Consider the following 21,806-nt stretch of genomic DNA (forward strand, 5'->3'; position numbering starts at 1 on the left):
CCTTAGACTAGGGTCATCAGCGTCGTTTTAACTGTGGTAGAGAGGCAGCTGCCGCAAGCAAGTCAATTAAAAAACTTTATTTTCCTCTTTGCAAATTAAATAAATTTGTAAAAAGTACGAATCCTATTAATGATAAATTAGGATAATATTCACTCTTTATCACGTACAATTGTTCAACTTTTTATATCTTTATAACGTTCATTTAATTATCAGAATTATTTATAAAGTAGTGCTTCTGCTTCAATAATTATGTGTACAAATGTGGATGCCGGGTAATTTGGAATCATAATCTATATTAATGATAAAGATGTATGTGTTGGCACTCTACAAGCCGTTTGAGCAGTTATCAAATTTGGTAAATGTATATGTTGGAGCTTGAGCATATATTTTGTATTCTTTGGACCTTGAGAATAATGTTCATTTTTTGAGTAACCGTATAGTTTATAGTTTAATATCCATGCAGTTTATATGACAAATAAAAAAACTGAATTTACGATACCGTAAATAAATTTAAAGATCAATCGGACATAATAAGGCTATTATGTCATGGATCCATGGCCAGTCCATTATAAACTACTTTTAGAAAAGTTCATTTGTACAAAGAACACGACAAACGTAAAACTATCAAAATGTCACAGCTTTAATGCCTAGTAATCATGGACATTAAGTTTTATCTAAACGATTTAACTAAAACATAGCCGCTATTTCCAGCGAATCAGCTGGTTGCTAAAGGCTGCTAGTAAATAAATAAAAACAAATGAATATTCACAAAAAATAACCTGAAATAATAAAATAAAAAAAAACAATTAATCTAAAATAAATCATTAGTATGTTAAAATTGAGCTGAAATAACCAACTAAATTGGAAATCTTATTGAAAAAGCAGGTTCATAGTGTACGCCGCTGAGGAAGGAAAGTGCCAGAGGAATTCATTACCAATAGAAAATAAATTTTATTAGTTTTGACAAATAATTATCAAGAGTATTAAGGAAAGTAATAATTTTAGGAGACATTTTTAAAGACAAAGGACAGAATAAAGAACACCAACGGCCGTTCTTCATGGACGCAGCAGTCCCAGTAAATGAAGTTATAACGGCGTTGACGATACAAATTAAACAGCACTTGCCAACAAATGTGTTCCACATTTTAACACGTTTTTAACTTAAACAACATATTAATACTTTATTTTAGTTGCATTTTTATTTTATATGAAAGTTTCTGAAAATGCACGTTTAATTAATTTTTTTTTAGTACTGAATCATTGGAAAATAATGACTAAAATAATAAAATTCTTTGCAAATTACGATTCCACAATTATTAATTAATTACTTTCTCACTTGCAAATTAAAATATTTAATTATTAAATTGAATTAAAAAATAAAAAATCTAAAAATGTATATCAGTAAATTTTAATATTTTACTGGACCTGTGAAACATAGCGTAAACCGCCAAATAAATAATTAATATTATAAAATATCATAGAAATTTATTAAAATTTATTTTTAATTTGATTAATAATAATTTTTGTATAATTTAATGTAAAAAACATCTTTTACTCTAAATATTTTATTATCCGTAAATATTTTTAAAAATTTATTAATTTGGAAAACAGTTTTGTAACATTTTTTAATCAACTTGCTTGCAGCCCTTCTTTATGGAAAGGCCCTATGCAATCAACTAACTGAAAATCCGTTTTAATTGCAAAGAAAAAACTGTTTGAAAGATAATTGTTTGCATTGATTTGTATCCTATTTGGGGATTATCCGCAGTTTCCGTGTCAATCAAACTCATGATTGGGCGAGAATATTTGCCTGTATTAATTTATCAGTTTAATCTGTACTTGTTTAATATTGAGTTTTCTGTTAAACATGCGTTTGTATTCTTAAAGAAAAAGTAATAAATAAACGATGCATAAGTGATTTTATTACATGCATTATATAAATCATAAAACCGTACAAAATAGTTAAACAGTTTGGTGTTTAGCACATTAGACAAGAACATTTTCAGCTGATTTGAGTAGAATACACTGAATTCTGCTTATGTAGAGACTGGAGACTTGCACGTGGAGAGTGTTGATCCAAATTCTATGCTCAATTTATGCAAGTTTCAGAAGTAGTTCTATTTCCTATTTATTGCAAGCAAAATTTACAAGCAAACGAAATAAAAATGAACTATTTTTTCTGTATTGTCGGAAATGAGTTCTTGCCACGGAACTTTGTCAACGATACACTGTGCTGATTATTTCTACGAAAGAACTGCCTGTCTTGTGCATGCAGTTGAATTCGATGTGATTCAAGCTTTTCCCCCAAGCTGAGTGATGAGTGTCAGACGCATTGTAAAATTTCATTTGCAGTGGTAACTCCAAGACTCCCCCGTTTTGGATCTGTAAAAAATAGATTTCATAGAAATAAGTTTTAAAAATCCATGTCTATTCTTTTATAAAATATAATAAAAGAGGTGTCTATTCTTTTATTATATTTTGTTATTTAATCTTTAATTTATTGGGTTGGCAACTAAGTAATTGCGGATTTTACTCATAGATGGCTTCAGTTGAATTTTTAGGTTTGCAGACGTAGCACAAATGTAAAACGCATTTTGTTATTTGATAGTTGGCAATTCAGCTGTCAATCAGTAAAAAAATTTTTTTGATCGGTTGCGTAGTTTTCGTTTGGCATTCGTTGAAAAATGGAAAATCAAAAGGAACATTTTCGTCATATTTTGCTTTTTTATTTCCGCAAAGGGAAAAACGCATCGCAAGCTCATGAAAAGTTATGTGCTGTTTATGGTGACGAAGCCTTAAAAGAAAGGCATGTGTCAAAATTGGTATGCCAAATTTCATTCTGGTGATTTTTCACTCAAAGATGAAAAACGCTCTGATCGTCCAGTTGAAGTTGATGACGACCTAATCAAAGCAATAATCGATTCGGATCGTCACAGTACAACACGTGAGATTGCAAAGAAACTTCATGTATCACATATATGTATTGAAAATCACTTAAAGCAACTTGGCTATGTTCAAAAACTCGATACATGGGTTCCTAACGAACTGAAAGAAACGCATTTAACGCAACGCATTAACAGCTGCGATTTGCTAAAGAAACGTAATGAAAATGATCCATTTTTAAAACGACTGATAACTGGGATGAAAAATGGGTTGTTTACAACAATATCAAGCGGAAAAGATCGTGGAGCAGACCAGGTGAACCAACTCAAACAACATCAAAAGCTGATATTCATCAAAAGAAGGTTTTGTTATCAGTTTGGTGGGATTACAAAGGAATTGTCTACTTTGAACTCTTACCACCAAACCGAACTACATTGAACAACTAATGAAATTAAACAATGCAGTTGAAGAAAAGCGGCCCGAATTGACAAATCGAAAAGGTGTTGTATTCCATCATGACAATGCAAGGCCACACACATCTTTGGTCACTCGGCAAAAATTATTGGAGCTTGGTTGGGATGTTTTGCCACATCCACCATATAGTCCTGACCTTGCATCATCTGATTACTTTTTGTTTCGATGTTTACAAAACTCCTTGAATGGTAAAAATTTCAATAATGATGATGATGTCAAATCGTACCTGATTCAGTTTTTTGCTAATAAAAACCAGAAGTTTTATGAACGTGGGATTATGATGCTGCCTGAAAGATGGCAAAAGGTCATTGATCAAAATGGGCAATACATTACAGAATAAAGTTATTTAGTTCCATGAAAAAATTGTCTTTGATTTTCTAAAAAAAATCCGCAACTACTAAGTTGCCAATCCAATATAATTATACATACTAATGAATAATTTTTATCTGAAATTCGCTACAAAATGGCTCCACTCATATACAATCAAAATTAAATTAATCTAACCTGTAAAAGATTATTAAGTTTTAAAAATATTAAATTTTTATATTATAGCCGCTAACTCATACTTGCATCACATTTCTAATTTCTAACACATCTGAAGGTAAGTAAAAGTATTGTTTACAAGATTATAATTTTTTTTGTATACATGTAACAAGTAAATTTGAATATAAATACGTAAACTTATGACTTTAATCCAAAGATAATTGATGCAAGCTTTTCTATTCGTATATTTATTCCTCTGATTTTTTAAAAAAAATCTTAACAAGTTTTAAAATATATGCCAGTAGATCGCATTTTCGACCAATTTTAATAGAGGAAAGAATGCTAATTCTAAATGAACATTCTATTCATTTTGCTTTATTGTGAAGCTACGTTGCGTACGCACGTACACATACACACAGAGACATGCACACACGCACGCACGCACTCACATACAACGTATTAAAAATACTAAATAGTATTTTTAATGTTAGAACTATTCATACAACAACCATCTTGGTATTTTTCTAAGTTTTCAGTTCAAATCTAATTTTCTAGTTCTATATAAATTTTTTTTTCTACAAATGTTTATCAAAACGCATTTAAAAAAGGATTTCCAAATACTCATTGTTGCCTTTTGGAATAGTCATTTGAAGCTTAAAAGTTGAAATAAAAATGTGTAGCCATTTGGCTCCATGGTGCATGCAATGTAAGAGGTTAAATGAAAACATCTCAAAATAATATTTTTTTTCCTACAGTCCTTTTCAACAAATCTTTTAAGTCAACAAAAAATTTCTGTTTGAAGTCTTACTTCTAAAATGAGATTGAAACTCAACCTTCGATTCTTTTTCGTCACAGGAATGTTGTTGCTGTTCCATTCAAAAGCATACTTCGTAGATTCTGAATTGACTTCTTCGGAAGTCATTTCCAATTCCTCGCCTTTCATAGATGCCAATCTAATTTACAAAAAAAAAAAAAAAAAAAAAAAAAAATCAACGATTTATTTTTTACGAGCATTTATATTTAAATCTATCATCTTTTTTTTCCTTAAGCATTCAGCTCTCCAAATTCTTCAAAATAAAATTTTCAAATTCTGCTATTTATTAAGAAATATTTTTCAAAGATTTTCTGTTTATTTTTGTTATTTTGTTCAAAAATACATTTTCCTTCTTTTACTTTTTTTTAACTAGGTCTCTTGCTTTTCAGAATAAATTGAGACTGGAGAACTTTATATTATTAGAATAAATTAAATTCAAATTTTTAGAGTAAATTGAATTTAGACAGCTTTACAAAAGTAAATTGAATGTGTAATAAGCCATTGAAAAAATATATGGTTCCAAAATATTTTTATTAAGATGATCGATTAAATTTTTGTATAATTCGAGAATTAAACTGGCTACAAAAATATGAATATTTTTTTTTTTAAATTATTTGAATAAAATAAAATTTAAATTAATATGGATGAAATAAAATATACTATATTTTCCTTTGAATTCATCTGGACGAGTTTTTGCAATTCTTCTGACAAATAAATCTGTTCAAATAGAATAAAGTACAACAATATCCATAATTTCTGCTTGGCTATTAATTTTTTTTCATTGATTGTATAACTGGAATGTAGACGACGAAAAATTTTTGCTCTTTAGTTTATTACTTGTTATTTCCTCATATTATTATAAAAATTGAGGAACTAACTAGAAACTATCCCGGAATTTCAATAATCAGTTAAAGGACTCAATTTCTTTTTCCTAATTCAATTGCAGATAGTTATACATTCACATAGAATAACAAATATTAAATTTTAAAGCATCTATTTAAATAATAATATTAAACTGAAGCTAGATAATACCGTAAAATTTCACCAATGAAAAGATTTTAACTCATATTTGTATAAAATTCGAATTTAATTTCGCGAATTCAACATTTATATTAAAAACAGAAAAGTATATTTTTATTTATGAACTTTTTTATTAATGAGATATATCGCTTCTTCCTCTGTTTTGAATAAATTTTTATAGTCTATAGTCATTCCCTCGGGGGCTTTAATGCTGCAGAAGGCAGCCAATAAAAGAATAAATAAAAAACTATCATATTTAAAGCCTATTAAGCGTGAGTTGTACAGATAGTCAGAAATTATTTTGTACAAATATTGGATTCAAAGTCCTATGTTTCTTCTGTTGATTAAAATTATTTATTTACTATATTTCAACATTTTTAAAGTTAAACTAAATTTAATAATTATTATATTATTTATTAAAATAACTTCGATCTTATTTATCAGTCATATATAATTTGTTAAAACTGTTAAAAATTCAAACTAAATATTTACTGTTATTTTCAGTTTAAAAATTGAAAATTTTTTCTTTTGCCTCGCTTCATTTTATATCCACCTTTTTCTAAGAATATAATTAATAAATAAATAAATTTTAATTTCATACAGGAAGGTATGTAGGTATAATGAAAGTAAAATGGAATATCTATAGGTATAATAATGAAATATCTTATTTAAAGGTATAATGAATATCTTATTTAAACTTTTAATGTTATTTTCATATATCAAGGTTGAAAATCTGGAGGTTAAAAGATACAATACCATAACTTACGTTCTTTCATTCAATATATTAATGCGATCGAGTAACATAATTTTCAGTTTCAATTTTTATACAAATGTTAAAGAATGTATGAATATTTATAATTTATAAGCTTTACTTTTGTTACAATTAATGTATGCATGAAATTTTTTTTCTATTTATTCTAATTTCTTGGAACTTTCAAGAAATTAAAAAAAATGGAGTCATCTTAAATCAGTCGCAAATAACAACATTGTTCAGAGGCAGGTTGTTCAGGTGTGTGTATAAAAATATTTTAGCAGTTGCGTAGCAGAATAGAAGAAACATTTTAAATTTAAAATTTCGATTTATTTCTCTAAGGGAGGCATAATTTACGTGCAAAGAATAAGCGGTAAGAAATACGTCAGTCTACATCGCGACACAAGAGTGTAGTTATAGTATATTTCATTCGATTCCATCTTAAAATTTTGGTTTAGATAAGTAACTGCCAATGCTGTTTTTCTACAGATAAAAGAAAGATTGGCTTTAAGATAAGCTAGGTCGCCTAAAATTTATATAAATAAGGAAAACCATTTGAAAATGATCGTAATCATAAGCAACCATTATTGTATAGTATTAGATCCCTTCTTTTCTATCAATTTTGTTTCGCATTTCAACACATTTTTAACTTAATTAACATGTTATTATTTATTTTTATTTTTTATTTCGGTAACTTTGCAAAATGCATAGGTTTTTTTATTTATTTATTATGGTCCGTAATTGAATGGCTCTATATTATTTAATCATATATGGATGGATCTATAGCGGTTTGGTACGAGCGAGGATAGAACCTGGGCCCTCGGACGATGAACCTTCAACCTTCGTGCAGCTGTCGTGGCGCCATCTACCCACAGCAACCCAAAAGTCGTCAGACTCACTTGACGCAACAGCAACCACTCACCCACACACGCTCGCCATAACGCTTGGAGCTACTCAAATGCTCAACTGGGTACAGGCGCATTAGAATCAACAGCTAATAAATACATCACCACTCAATAGCCATATCATTCATCCCACCTCCGCCTCAGTGGAGGGAGAGTACTGTGGTGAAAAGCTTATAAGCCAGATAACAGCGACGAAACACAGGCAATTATTGCTTTTGGTCTTGTTACTCGGCTGGGAACCACAAGGTCCCAGGTTTTATCCTCGCTCATAACCATCCTCTATAGATCATTGGAGTCTTAGGCTATCTATAATAAACCAATTAATTATTCATTGTCATTCATAATAGAGGATGAATCATTAGTTTGAGTCTATGATACTGCACTAAATGAAATGAAACAGACTCGAAGCTGGTTAGTCATATCTCACAAAATAATAATATTGTTCTAATATTTCATAATTTATGCAATTCGATTTTTAGAGTTTTATATTTATTTTTACAAATTTATTTATTAGACAACTATATCAGTATCAATTTTTTAAATCGATCTGCCTGTGTCCCCCCCCCCCATTAAACGAAAGGTCCAAGGCCTATCAAATTTAGATCAAATGTGGCTTTCAACTTAATTTTCTTTGCCGTATAACAGTAAAACAACTATTCAAAACTTTGTTGCACAAAAATGGACTATAAATTTCCGAATAAGCGAAAGAGATTTAAAAGTCAACATGTATCAAGCGTAGCCTTGAGAGTTGGTCGCCAGTTCCGATACTTTTTGATTACATCACTTATTTGTCTTTTGTTCAGATATCCATTAGTTCTGGGGACATATGACTGAAAACAGTATATTAAACAACGGTTATTAAGAGTAATTCATATTTCGATATTTCCAAAGTAAAGATAAATTATGAGAATGAAAAACACGAGTGAAAAATAGTAAAGAAATCAAACTGACTTGATTTTCTGCGGTGGTCGCACGGTCAGCAAGAGTTTATAGGGTGTTTGAACTTTCATCTTGATGGTGATATCATTTTCAAATCTCTGCCCATCTGGCTAAAATTTAAAAATGTAAAGTAATAAAATAAAATAAAAAAATAATAATTAATCTAGAAGTATGAATAATTATATATTTATATTTCTCAGAAAAGCATAAAAAGTGTGAGAATAAGAATGACAATGAACAATTTTTGTTACGTTGAGCTAGACATCCTATAGTAATGTGAAAGGTTTTCTTTCAAAAGCAAAATTAATCAAGAGATTTTCAGCTATTGCTGTATTCTGCAGTTGTAATCAAGTTACTTCAACTTACGAAACAAGCAACAAACACAAATTAATTTCCAGAACAAATGTAGATTGTGTATCTGCAGGACTTTGTCTCTCAGTTCTCTACAAGGGCTTTTCTAGTGGCACTCTAGAAGAAGGAACTGATGGATGAGGAGAGAGCATGCGGAAATTACTGATAATAATTAGGTCCCTGCTATTAAAATTAAATTGTTATGTTCCTTCCGAGTTCCATTCCTTGTATTCTTCCAAGATCCATTGTACTGTTGTTGATTTAGCCAAATCACAGGAGACTTCCAACAGCATATTTGTACTAAGTTGCATTTATTGCCAAATAATTTGTATCTGTATATCTATAGTTCTTGAGATACTTTTTTTTATTTGAAACCTATATTCAAGGAATTTTTGAGGAAAAGTACTTAAAACAAAGAATAATTTTTTTAAAGGACCTGCTACCAAAATGCAATATCTTTGGCCTGGAAAGGATTTACATTCTCATATTAATTCTGCTGAGACGTTAATGGTTACCATAGCTTTCACATACCATTGGCATTATGTTTTATTTGCGGCCGGGAATAAGCAAAACGCGATTTTTTAAATTTAAATATCTAACCACGGAATGCATTGTTTATGCATTCAATGCAAAGAGAACTAATGCTGTTAGACAGCAGGCCAATTTGATTTTCAAAACCTCTACTCCCATTTGCATATTTCGCACCTGCATTTTCATCTTGCAACCAGAAGTGCTACCCTAAATTTTAACCAATCATAGTTCTATTTGGTATGACGTAAACGTAAGAAATGCTGCGTTTCTGCGATGTCTGTTCAAAATTTATTGTAGCCTGTTTTACTTATAAAAACTTAGAAAATGAGTTTACATTGATCATTGATTTCAAATGTGTGTTTAGAATTAATATTATCACGATAGAAAGTTTTGAAACATGGCTGGAAAATTTCGAGCTATAAATAAAATTTCTTCTTTTTTTTCAAAACACATAAAAAGGCAATATTTTTATTGATAAGGCATTTTAAGGGAGTGGGTTATAGACAGAGTCTGGAGCCTTTGCACTGTTAGTTTGTCTTTTCCATCTACTTTAGAAACTGGAAGTACATTAGTAAAAATCTAGTAGTAGATAGAGCCTTTTTGTATCGATTTATTAATAATGATAAGTATTGACTAATCTTAAAAAAAAGCCATGCCATAATTTACAAATATTTGTTACGCAATTTACCTTTCCTACAAGAAAAATATATCCAATACATAATATAATGCTTATAGTTGAAGTGCCAAGCAAAGAAAATTTGCGCAATAAAACATTAAAATTATAATGGTAATTTATCATGATTTGAAAAATTTGATTGTTCTTCTAAAATGAAAAAAGCTTCTCGTTTATATTAGGAAGTAATTTTGATTCAAAACAACATAAAATACATTAGCACTGCACTACGATACAATAAAACATATATTATCATGAACGGAATGAAATTTTATCAATGATGATAAGATTGTCACTGTATTATATCAGCATTTAAGATTGTATTCACACACACACACACACACACAGAAACATTAAAATGAAAGATCCAAAAAATAATAGCGTATTTAATAACTTTCATTTAATTTTGTAAAACTAGATAAAGTGTTTAAAAACTTGTTCAAAACAAGCACTTTTATTATTACATTCTTTTAACTATACTTGCCCTTATGCGAGTTATGCGCTTAAGTTCATCATTTTTAACTTAAAGATAAGCATTTTGAATTTGTTGACAAAGATCTGCACGATGTATATAGCCAATTCATCCCTTACAAGGAAAACAGGAGAGTACGGATTTGAAAAATCTTGTTCTGGAGGAGACTTGATAAAATGGTAGAATAATTTTAAGAATGTTCATTCAATAAAATAATAAAGTGCAATATTGAACTATTTCCAAGAAAATAGCCTTATTTACTAGAAGTTTGCATCCCAATTTTAGTAGTCTAACTGCATGGTTTTTGAGGCAGCTGCTTTGTAACGAGGCTGTCAGAACTCGATTCGTCATTAAAATTTTTTCCAAATTATTTAAATTAAATTAACATTTTGTAAATATTTTTAAGCAATACATTTTTTTTTATTTTATGCAAAAATAAATGCTTATTCCCCTGATACAGAAATAATAATTTAATTTTTCAAAGAAAATAATCATGTCGTTGTTGTTTCATTATGGCCTTTGCCACGGACAAGCCCGCTGTTACGAAGACAGGGATTTAAGCCGGAGGGGGAGCATCTCTTGTTTTTATAGTAACGCCAACTAGGGCCAACAGTACGACTTTGCTACTCACCATCACTCATTCGCTTGCACAACCCCTTTTTACAGGAGGACACATTCACACATCTCACAGATAGAACAACGGAAGAGCAACCATGCCAAAACCGAGACTCGAATCTTCGACGCCCAGATTACGGATAAGACGCACTACCCCTATGCAGGACGTTATCAGAAAGTCGTCATAAACATAGACGTATTTTTTTAAAAAAAGGTTTTCAAAATTATTTAGATTAAATTAATAATTTACAAATAGTTTTAATTAAATGTATTTGTCCTTTTCTATAAAAAAATGTTTATTCCTCTGATATTTAAATTATAATTTAAATTTTGAAAGAAATATAACTTTAATAATTATAAATAATTACTTTAATTATTTAAGTAAATTACTTTTACCGTCTCAAAACTATTAAATGTTTTAAATTTTAGGATTTTAATAATGGCAAATTATTTATTCTAATTGAGTGAAACCGTATTTATACCGGATATTAAAGAGAACAGTTGATAATTTATTAAATATGTTAGCAAATGTTTCCGATATTAATAGCAGCTGTGAAATATTAGGAAGCAGGTGTTAAGTTATTTAATGCGTAAGCAGATGGTCGAAAATTTCAATGATCGTTCAAATTCCAACAAGGAATAAGAAAGAAAAGCTTTTGGAATATTTTATTCGTCCTTCAAATGATAAAACCTAATATTGATGAAATATTCTGATATTCGATACTGCTATTCAATATTAACTCTACTTTCATTTAAAATTAAATTATAATTCAGCTATTAGAAGAACACATATTTACGTATAATATATTATTTAAAGTTATCTGTAAACTAAATTTTATTTAAATAATTTTGAAAAGTCTTTTAGAAAAGCGTATTTATTTTATAATTCTTTTACTTTTAAATATTAAATAATAATTCAAGTATTAGAAAAATAAACATTTATTTTTGCATAAAAATGGAAAAATATATTTATTAAAAGTATTTGTCCATTATTGATTTAATTTAAATAATTTTGATAAAAAAGTAAAACAGCAGAAAAAGTCACGTTTAATATCATAATTATACAGCATTTAGTCAAACTACCAAGTCGTTCACTTACAAAAATCAAGATGCATGTTACTAGTATATAAACTATGCCAAAAGTTTAAAAGCTATTTTCGCAGAATTCAGGATGGCTATTGTGTTTTAATGCTTTAATAAATGAACATCTTAAAGATATACTACCATTATACTAAATCTCATCGCGAATTCATTTTTTAACACGTGCTCTTCTTTTGTTGGTTCAGATATAATGTTAATCAAAATTAATTGAACATATCAGCCACCACTCAGCTCACTGTACAAAATGGAACCAATCGAAGAGTTTCTAAAAATGGCACAACATACATTTATTTATATAAACTTGAAACTAATGATGAACCTCTTGTACAAAGATTGGATTTTTACTACTCAATTACGTTGTGTTGATGATTACTATTTCTTTTTCGATTGGACTTTTTGTAAAACAAAATACACCGGAAATAAAATTTAAAAAAATGTAGGCTTAGTTTAATTTTGATTCATGTCAATTAAATGGTAGTTGGAAGAAATAGACCATTACATATATGTAAGATGTAAGTATTGTATTTATAAGGCAAAAAAAAAAAAAAAAAAAGAAAAAAAGAATTCCACTTAGGATAAAATTAATTATATGAATAATAATTTAAAATAAATCCTATTGCCTTCTGTACTTAATTACTATTTCAACCAGAAAGATTATTTTTAATATTTAGGGATGTTTTTTTGAGATGTGTGACAAAGTTCAGAATAATTTATTGAAAAACGCTCTAGAATAATCATATTTTTGAATTTTTACATAAAAAAAAATCTTGGAAAAAACAGCTATGAAACGAAAATATATCAATTAAATTGACAAAAGTGTTTTAAAAATTTGAAAAAAGTCTTATTTTGGCTAAAAGACGTGCAATTATTTTGTTTCTGAACTAAAATAATAACCGATATTTCTCTTCATATATATATATATATATCACACCGACTGATAAATCACATGAAATTTCCCATTTTTCTCGCACTGTGCATAACATAACGTATTAAAACAACTTCAGATCATTTCTAAATATTTTTACATTTTCTCTAGTTCAGGAACTGCAGAACATATTGAGAAACTTTTATATCAAATTTGAATAAAAAATATACATTAGGTTAATCATAAGGTTTTTCGTAAGGAAATTCTACCATAGATTAGAATTTGAGGAAACAGAGTATAAAGATGTAGAATTGCATTAAAACGTATAAAAATAGAAATATAAGAAACAGTGCAATTTCTCCAAAACAGGTTTTAAAAACGAAATTCGAATGGTTTCGAAAAGAAAATTTTCTTACATTAAGATCAATAAATAAAAAGAAAATCATATTTTCAAATGAAAGAAATATTGCAACGTAATCATTATCTTAAATATATTAGTACGATATTTTATTTAATTGAAATAGAAAAGATGGTGGAAACAAAAATTGAAATGATGCGAAAAAAAAATGGCGCATGCCAACTTGCCTTATAGAACACCAAAGCATTCCCATCATCTCTCTTAATACTGAGAGAAACTTGGAATTTGTGGCCCGTTAGACTCATTCCCACATTCTTCAAAAAATACGAACTAAACTAAACATAACGTGGCTGTGTGCTAAATGAAAGAGGCGGTTTTTCAACCTTTAAGTCATGTGCAGATATGAAGTCATATCAATTATCTCACAATTCGAACAAGCTGATTAAGTTCCGAACGGAAGAGAATATATTTTTTTCTATTTTGCACCATCACCGAAGTATGCAGGTAGTACGTTCTGCCAACTTCGGAGAGCGGGATTAGATGTTCGAATATTCGCTCTGCCAAAAGAAATGGGACAGGAAATAATTAATACGCCGGAAATTAAGGGAGAAAAACACGTGGCTGTTTATTTCCAGATTGTCTTTTTCAATTTTGATTGTGTGTTTATTATGCCGAGATTTGATTTTCTTATCTAATTTTAAAAAGACGTTTTGTTTTTAAGCAATATCTCTATAAAAGATAAGAAACGATAAGAAATGTCACTCTCTTCAAAATTACGTGAAAGATATTACTATTATATTTTTGCAACATAAGATACAGGAATCAGTGTGCAAATTGATGAAGTGTGAAGAAAGTTTGATATCAACTTTCTAATTATAAAAGAATAAAAAAAAACAATTTTTAAAAGCATACATTTGTTTCTATACAAAAAGGTAGAATCACTTTATTATAATAATTTTTTACTTTTATATAGTTAATTTATAATTTAGTTTTATAAATATGAGATCTTGAAATTCAGTTTCTCAAATTCTCATCTAGTGGTACCACTGGTATGGGTTAGTATTTAACTAATTGATAATTAAATTCTGAATAGCAAGAATTATATTGTTATCAAGAATACAAAAGTTCGCACAAGTTGGAAATTTTATTCTATCAAATAGGAAAAGAAACATGACTGATAAAATTTCATTTTTGCAAAAGCGAAAGAAATCAAGTGAAATGAAAACGAGTAAGTTAAAATAATTTTAACACTTGTTTCTTATTCAAAATTTTTAGTTTTGTTGAGGCAAGGAATACAATTATTGAACTGAAAATCAAGCAGTTTTCGGTATTGCCTATTATCTCAGTAGCAGTTGACTTCAGATCAAACACACTAATGATATTAAACATACTTTACATATGTTAGATTTCTGTACAACACGGGGGGTTTAAGCTTGGAAGAATTAATTTTTAACGATGTCTTTTATTCGCTAACTGCTGTTATTGAATTTACGAGAAAACATTTAAATGTTTTGTTTTTCACATTTGCTGCACACGTTGTTTACTTAAAAAAATGATGATAATTACAAAATTAAGAATGTTTTAAATCCAAAATAAAATAATTTTAAACAAGAAAGATACTCTAGAGCCTTTTAGAAAACATTAAATGTGTACCACAAAGGCTGTTACAATTTCCTGGAACAAACAAAAAAAAAAAAAGCATGCTGAATTTTATCAAGAATTTAAAAATGTGTCATTAAAAGATGTGTGATATGCATAAAAATTATCACATAAAAATAATCACTTACAACAGTTATAATCAAAATTATCACATAAAAATATGTGATGCTAATTTCAAGATGTGTTAAGATAGTTAAGGGGAAAATGCGCAGAATGAAACACAAATGTTTTCATTACAGTCTTCTTAAGTCTGAGCTATCTTCTTTGTATCATACATTTCTGTTTTAGAACCAGTGGGAGATGTCTCCCCAAAATTTAAACCGTCTAATAAAGCCGACCCCCCCCCTCTAATAAAGCCAAAAAAAAAAAAAAAACCTCTAGTAAAGCCGAATTTGTATTTTAGATGAGTTTTTTTCCAGCTGATTCAAACCAAAATTTGACACAGAACAACAATTGCAATCCAAAATCAAATACAAAATTTTACACCTTTAAGTTATTGCTTTTTTGAGTTATCGCGTTTATATGTTTCAAAAAATACTGAGCGACAGACCTTCAACCCCTTGTAGGATATGGGTGAAAATATGAGAGGGATCTACACTACAGATGTTAAATCTCCGTACCTAATTTTATCCATCTAGCTTCCTATGTTTTACAATTATCACGTTAACTTATATTCGAACAGCAGGACAGACAGACTTCCGCTGGAAGAATTGTATACGTAATAAAGTATAGTAAGTAAAGTATAAAAAGTATAAAGTAATATAATAAAATAAAGTATAAAGTAATAAAGTATAGTAAGTAAAGTATAAAATATAAAGTAATAAGATATAGTAAGTAAAGTATAAAGTAATAGAGTATAATAAGTAAAGTATAATGTAATAAAATACAAAATTTGATAGAAATTTACAAATTTAATGTAAAGGCGGTATATCAAATTTTATTTGTCTTGCTCAAAGTAATTTTGAACCATCTTGTTCAGAGTCATTTCTCAAAAATATGTTTTTCGAACTCAGAGAGGTTTAATACGTGGAGATTCATCGAAATCTCGAAGTCAGATTTTTCGATAATTTTTATAGTTTCTCTATTATTCGTATACGGGAAAATAACAAGCATATATCCATCTGAAATCGAAGGTGAACAACTAACTAGTCAGCATTGTGATATAAGGAGATTATTTTTCTTCCCTGACAGACAGAAATTAAAATTCCGTGTCGACTGGCTGGAAAATTTAAAAAAATTATTTACTTTCATCTTTTTCATAACAAAATGATGCTTTACTTCTTCGAATCGAAAAGCTGAAGTTTCTTTTTCAGTAACCTTTTTAACGGAGAATTGGAAGTTTCATTTTTTTTCTTCCTTTAAAATCGAAAAAAACATTTTTTTTCTTTTAATATTGTTAGACTATTTTTAACTATCTTGATTAAATGAAGCCTAAGCAGATACGAACACCATACGATTTTTAATTTGTTAGTTTTCATTTTAGTACTAAAATCTAAAAAGTCAAAAATGGAAAATACAGTATGTGGTGCAGCTTTGAAATAGGAAGAAAATCATGTTCTTAATCCATTAATTGCCAAAATTTTGGAAATTTTTGCTCAGATAAATTATATATATAAGTAACCTAATTGTGTAACAGTGTAATTATATTCAGATCATGTTTTGCTATGAAAATATTTGGTATTTTTGAAAAAGAAAATGATTAATAAGATCATTTTAATAAAAATTAAAGAACTATGTAAGTAATAGATCGTTACTATAAATTATATATTTATGAACTACGGTATTTCGTTATAATATAAAAACCAAACCAAAAATATATATAATGCTTCAAGTATAAAAATTCTGTTCCGTTCAACTTACAGATGATTTTGAAATTTGTTCGCTTTTTGGAAAGTAGCGAAGCATAGAATACAGACTTTCTGCTACGCATAATATTAACTGATGTATATAAAATGAAACTAAACTGTCAGACGTACTAATTATATCTTTGACTTCAAGTAGTGTACGTAAAATTTCAAAATCCTCAAATAGGGATAATAGGGATTGTATCAGCTGATTACTTAAGTTCTTAGCACATTTTAACAAATTTGACATTTTGAATTTTCGTTTCATCAAAAATCTAGTTTCTGTTTGAATTTATAATGAGAACAAATGAAAATAATAATACATTTTGTATGTAAAATTTTTATCAAGTCTCAATCTCGACAGGAAAACATTAGCGTCTGCTTCTGATGTGAAAAAATAAATACTGAAAGCAATTATTTTAAGTTACTGAATGAAAACAACAAAATTAAAAGAACCCGAAACACATTTAATAATATCGATAAAAAAGAAAAGAAGAAAAGAAGTAAAAAAAAAAAAGAAAAGAAAAGAGCAAAGCATTTTTAAAAAAGCAAAAAACAACACATAACACTAAAGCTTTCTATTTAAGAAAAAATGGAAAAAAGTATTCATATATTTTAATCTTTGTATTCATTTTGAAATATCCCCTTTATCTTCTAAGTAGTAGTTTTTGAAATGTGAAGTGACAGAAAGGAAATAAAGGCTTAAAGTGCCATGTAAGACAAGAAAATATGAAGACAAGTTAAGTTCTGTCCCATGAAATGTACAATTTTCTTTCGTACCTGTTAATCTTCGTTTAATTACTGTTAGGTTACCTGTTTACATTCCTTTACACAACAGCCTTGCCATCACCAAGATATCCATTTTTGTCCAATAGATGGCAGCAGAATCACTGGTTTTTCTATTCAACTGAAGAGAAAGCCTTTTTTGATGAACAAACTTATGCGGTTTTAATACCTTTATTGTTTTAATAACTTTTTGTCTTAATAACTTTATAGTTTTAAATATTTTCTGTCACTTCTCTATAGTCATCTGATTATTACTCCAACCCATATTTGAATAAAAGATTCTCCAGTCAAGAAGTTTGAAAGTGAAATAACCAAAACGAAGGTATACATTTCTCAGCTATCTACCGTGAATCTGACCAAGAATTTGATTCTGGAAGATGGCAGGTTTTTTAGCCTTCAAATTATTTTGAGCTGAAAGTGCGGGGTATATCATTACTTACAATCTGTGACTGTCACTTAGAAATGCATTTTTGGAAGAAATCTTTTTTAAATATTAATTTACACTATATTTAATTATTTAATGTTATTCATCTGTTTAAAACAACGAACAGAAACTATGTCATCTTTGTATAAACACAATGATTTGCTTAAATATTATTCCATTAATGTTGCTAAAAATTTAGTTAATAATTATTTTTTGTAGTTATGTTATTTACAACTAGCCGCCTTTGGTGACCAATTAATTCGTCGAGTGTATTGTTTGTATTTAATTTCACTTAAATCTCTTAAGCATAACTTTTGTATGTAATTTTGTCCTGTTTATAATAAACACGAATCCTTCAAATGGTGCCAGGTCCAATGATATCATAGAATCATCATAGTTTCTGGCTTATTTAGCTTCTTTGTTTTATTCTTCATGCAAATTACGGGGATATTAAACGGAATGTTTCTTCTTTAGAAAGGAATGGAACAAAATCAAGAGGTTAAATATTTGATGAAACAATAAAAGCGTCTTAAATTTTAGTGGAGCAATTATACAATAATCATTAACAATTATGCAAAAAAGGGATTTTTTTTGTTGCCAAAATTCATAAAAATAAATTCATGACACGTAAACTGATATCACTAAAAAAAGAAAATCCTTTAAATTTTAAAATGGCATACATTTCTGTTTTATGTAACAAATAATATTTTCGGGAGTTGCAGAGGAAATATGCAACATTTCGTTTAATTTTTTATTAATTCAAATAAAAAAGAAACCTTATCATATGCACCTTTTCCAACTTCCAAATTATATTTGGGTCAAATTTAGTAGCCCTGGATAAATACGCATCTTCGCACGCACACACACACGCTTTTATTATTAACAAAGGTGAAACAATAAATTATTATTATAAATAGTGTTTTTTTTTTATTTTTCCTCAAATTATCATTAAATCAAAAGTAGTAGACTGAATAATTTATCATTCATAATTTGTAATGACATTGGCGCTTTGTGAGTGGCATTATTGCTTTTTAGATTCTATCTTTTTTTCTTAGTCAAACTCAGCAGAGTTAATTTTCAACAGAATTGGAACAAAGTTGATAGAATATCTGTTGAAATAACTTTAAATGCTGATAGAATTGTATCAACAGACATTAACACATCTCCTCTCCACTACTTTTATTTGTAATACCATCTCTTTGAATTCCAACGAAGGAAATCTCTCAACTGAATGAAAGAGCTAATTAGAGGGAACTATAGATAATCGTTCGTTTCCAAAATGATCTGTAGAAGACATATCTCTGAAATTCCTTTATGATAAGTAGGCACGTATATTTATTTGTAACACCGATGTGATTCTTAGAATTCTCAAACAGTTGAATTAATAATTACATTCATTTATAATGCCATTTATTAGTTCGCTTCAATATATATTTTTGTACAGGATACAAAATTTTCAAACATTTAAGGGTTTTTTTTATTAAATCTTATTTCTTTTATATTGGATATCTCATGGCTCTTATGTTGTTATCAAGATAATTTTTGCAATTTTTTATAAAGTACTGCAAATTGATCTTTTAATTCAAATAACAAAGATTTTAAGAGCTGTCCTCCGAAAAATTATTTTATGAGAATTCTGAATTGGAATGCATAAAAATTGTTAAGATATACATTAAATGAAGAGATTGTCTGTGTGAACATGGCAACTCCAAAACTAATAAACATGATAAATGAATTTTTATGTACAATTTCGACATTAAAACCATACATTTGAATAGGGATGTCAGAAAGATTCCAAATTGTAAATTTGATTAATTTCCCTATACAAGGTTAAATACAAAAGGATCAGAGTGTATAAGCAATTGAAAGAGTCGAAAGGAGAACCATTCCCGTTGGTTTGAATAGATAATGTTATTTCAGCCCTTCATAAATATGTTTTGCCCCACTTCAAGATTTTGAGTTCACCAGCCATCACTGAGTAGGTTATTTTTTTAAAAAATGTATTTACAAAGTTATCGAAGTAATTTTAATATTTATATAGGATAAATACACAAAATGAAATTTTATAAAATAAATGCCACTATATAATATGTATATTATATAGTGGCATTTATTTTATGCATCATATAGTTCTTGTTGTTGTAGTGACAACAAGAAATTCCAAGATGACATCAGTTCAAGAACATTATTTCTATATTTTGTGTTTTAGAATTATAACATGATTTTGAATTTAATTCTGTATTTTTATTACAAAGTTCGACTTTTTTCAAGATTTCTTACTTAAAATTTAGTTCAAAATTTTAAAGTTTCTATTTCTTAGATTTACATCATTGCGAAATGAGTTTAAAATTTTAACTATAAATATATTTTGTATCTACCATTTTTTTTCACCAAGGAAGCATTTCTTATTAAAAATTGAGCCGAATTTTATCTTTTTCTTTTAGGTTTAAATCATAACAAAGAGTTTCAGATTGATGTTATACAGAAAGGTAAAAGTTTCGAGATAAATCATGAATTAGCTTCAAAGAACTAAAAAAAAAAAAGAAGAAAAACATTTATTTGAACAGTAAATTATTTTCCAATAAATAGTGAAAATGGCAAGAAATCTGGCGCATCTTTTCCTGAGCTATTTATCTTTTGGAGAAAAAGGAAACAGAAGAACAAACAAGGAATAAATAATGTAAATGGGAAATAAGAGTAATGTTGAGTAAAATGCTCCTTTCGTAAAACGATACATTTAAAAGATGCATAGCAAAAGAAATTATATGTGTCTAGACAACGGAAAAACAAATATGATCTGTCGTGTTCTAGAAACGAGATAATTTGTCAATTTAACAAAAGGTTTTAGAAGGAAAGGACTTGCTGATTAATTCTTCTATTTTAACCTTCAAAGAAATATTTATTGATTTACCTTGAGAATGAGATTTTGTTTAGATGAAAAATAGAAGAGAAATTAAAAAAAATGAAGAATATTATTAGATTGTTGTAATTTATTTTTATTCAGAATTTAGAGCTGTTTTTTTAAAAAAAATGAGCAAGTTTTAAGAATTTTAATATATTTATTGAAATTCTGAAAATTTGAACTATTTCAGTATTAATGATAAAAATAAACCAAAAAGGAAATGTACGTTGGTAGTGATTGGTTTTCTTAATGCAGATGTGGAGTTTATAACTCTTTTGACAGAAAAAAAAACCAGAGGATTATAAGAGATTATAATTCAATAAATAGTTAAGGACTCTTTCAAACGAATATGCTCTTGATGAAATATATAACACCCGCGATGATATTAAAAATTTCCTCATGTATATTCATGGAATAATTTGTAATTAATTTATAAATCCTTTTTTCCCCTCTATTCATGTACTTACTTTTTCACATTTAACTATATTTTAATTTGGGGAACATGTTCAATTTGTAATACACTCTCTGTGACACAGAAGGACTAATACAACCATATTCCAACACAAAATAGAAACAGGACAGTCACTGAATGACATTCATGTATTAATTAAACCGGATGTATAATAAAGAAGAAATGTAGGTACCATTAATTTGAAATCAATTTCATAAATTCTCTTTCTTTTTTTCACTCGTGTACTTATTTTTTATATTATACTTTTTAACATTTAGCTATATTCGAATTGCGAAAACTCTTTCGATTTGTTTGATCACATGTAATAAAGTCTCTTCTATAAAATCGGGATAAATGACATAAAAGGGCCAATGTAATCATATTCCAAAATAAATGATGACTGGATAGTCATTAGATGATATTCATGCATTCATTCAACCAGGTGTACAATAAATGAGGAATGTGGGCTCAATTAATTAGAATTTAATTTCATAAATTCTTTCTT

At 28.2% G+C, this 21,806-nt stretch overlaps 1 protein-coding gene across 1 annotated transcript; it reads right to left on the bottom strand.

The window, feature by feature from the left end:
* Positions 1-1,902: 1,902 nt before the first annotated feature.
* On the bottom strand, positions 1,903-13,786 carry LOC129969522 (CB1 cannabinoid receptor-interacting protein 1-like). The gene is made up of 4 exons (XM_056084129.1): positions 13,463-13,786; positions 8,282-8,379; positions 4,649-4,793; positions 1,903-2,382 (listed from the first exon to the last, which is right to left on the bottom strand). Exons 1-4 carry the CDS (start codon positions 13,538-13,540, stop codon positions 2,218-2,220), a joined length of 486 nt encoding a protein of 161 aa, XP_055940104.1. The 5' UTR covers positions 13,541-13,786; the 3' UTR covers positions 1,903-2,217.
* Between the last annotated feature and the right edge of the window lie 8,020 nt (positions 13,787-21,806).

Source organism: Argiope bruennichi, chromosome 5 (genome assembly GCF_947563725.1).
Source record: "Argiope bruennichi chromosome 5, qqArgBrue1.1, whole genome shotgun sequence".
Classification (NCBI taxonomy): Eukaryota; Metazoa; Arthropoda; class Arachnida; order Araneae; family Araneidae; genus Argiope; species Argiope bruennichi.

What these genes read in the sequence shown, in the direction of transcription:
- LOC129969522 (XM_056084129.1), bottom strand. Translation starts at nt 13,540, where the DNA reads ATGAGTCTAACGGGCCACAAATTCCAAGTTTCTCTCAGTATTAAGAGA. An exon ending in ATGCTTTGGTGTTCTATAAG is followed by an intron (nt 8,380 to 13,462) that starts GCAAGTTGGCAT and finishes TTTAAATTTTAG; the next exon opens with CCAGATGGGCAGAGATTTGA. An exon ending in GTTTCAATCTCATTTTAGAA is followed by an intron (nt 2,383 to 4,648) that starts GTAAGACTTCAA and finishes TATTTTTTACAG; the next exon opens with ATCCAAAACGGGGGAGTCTT.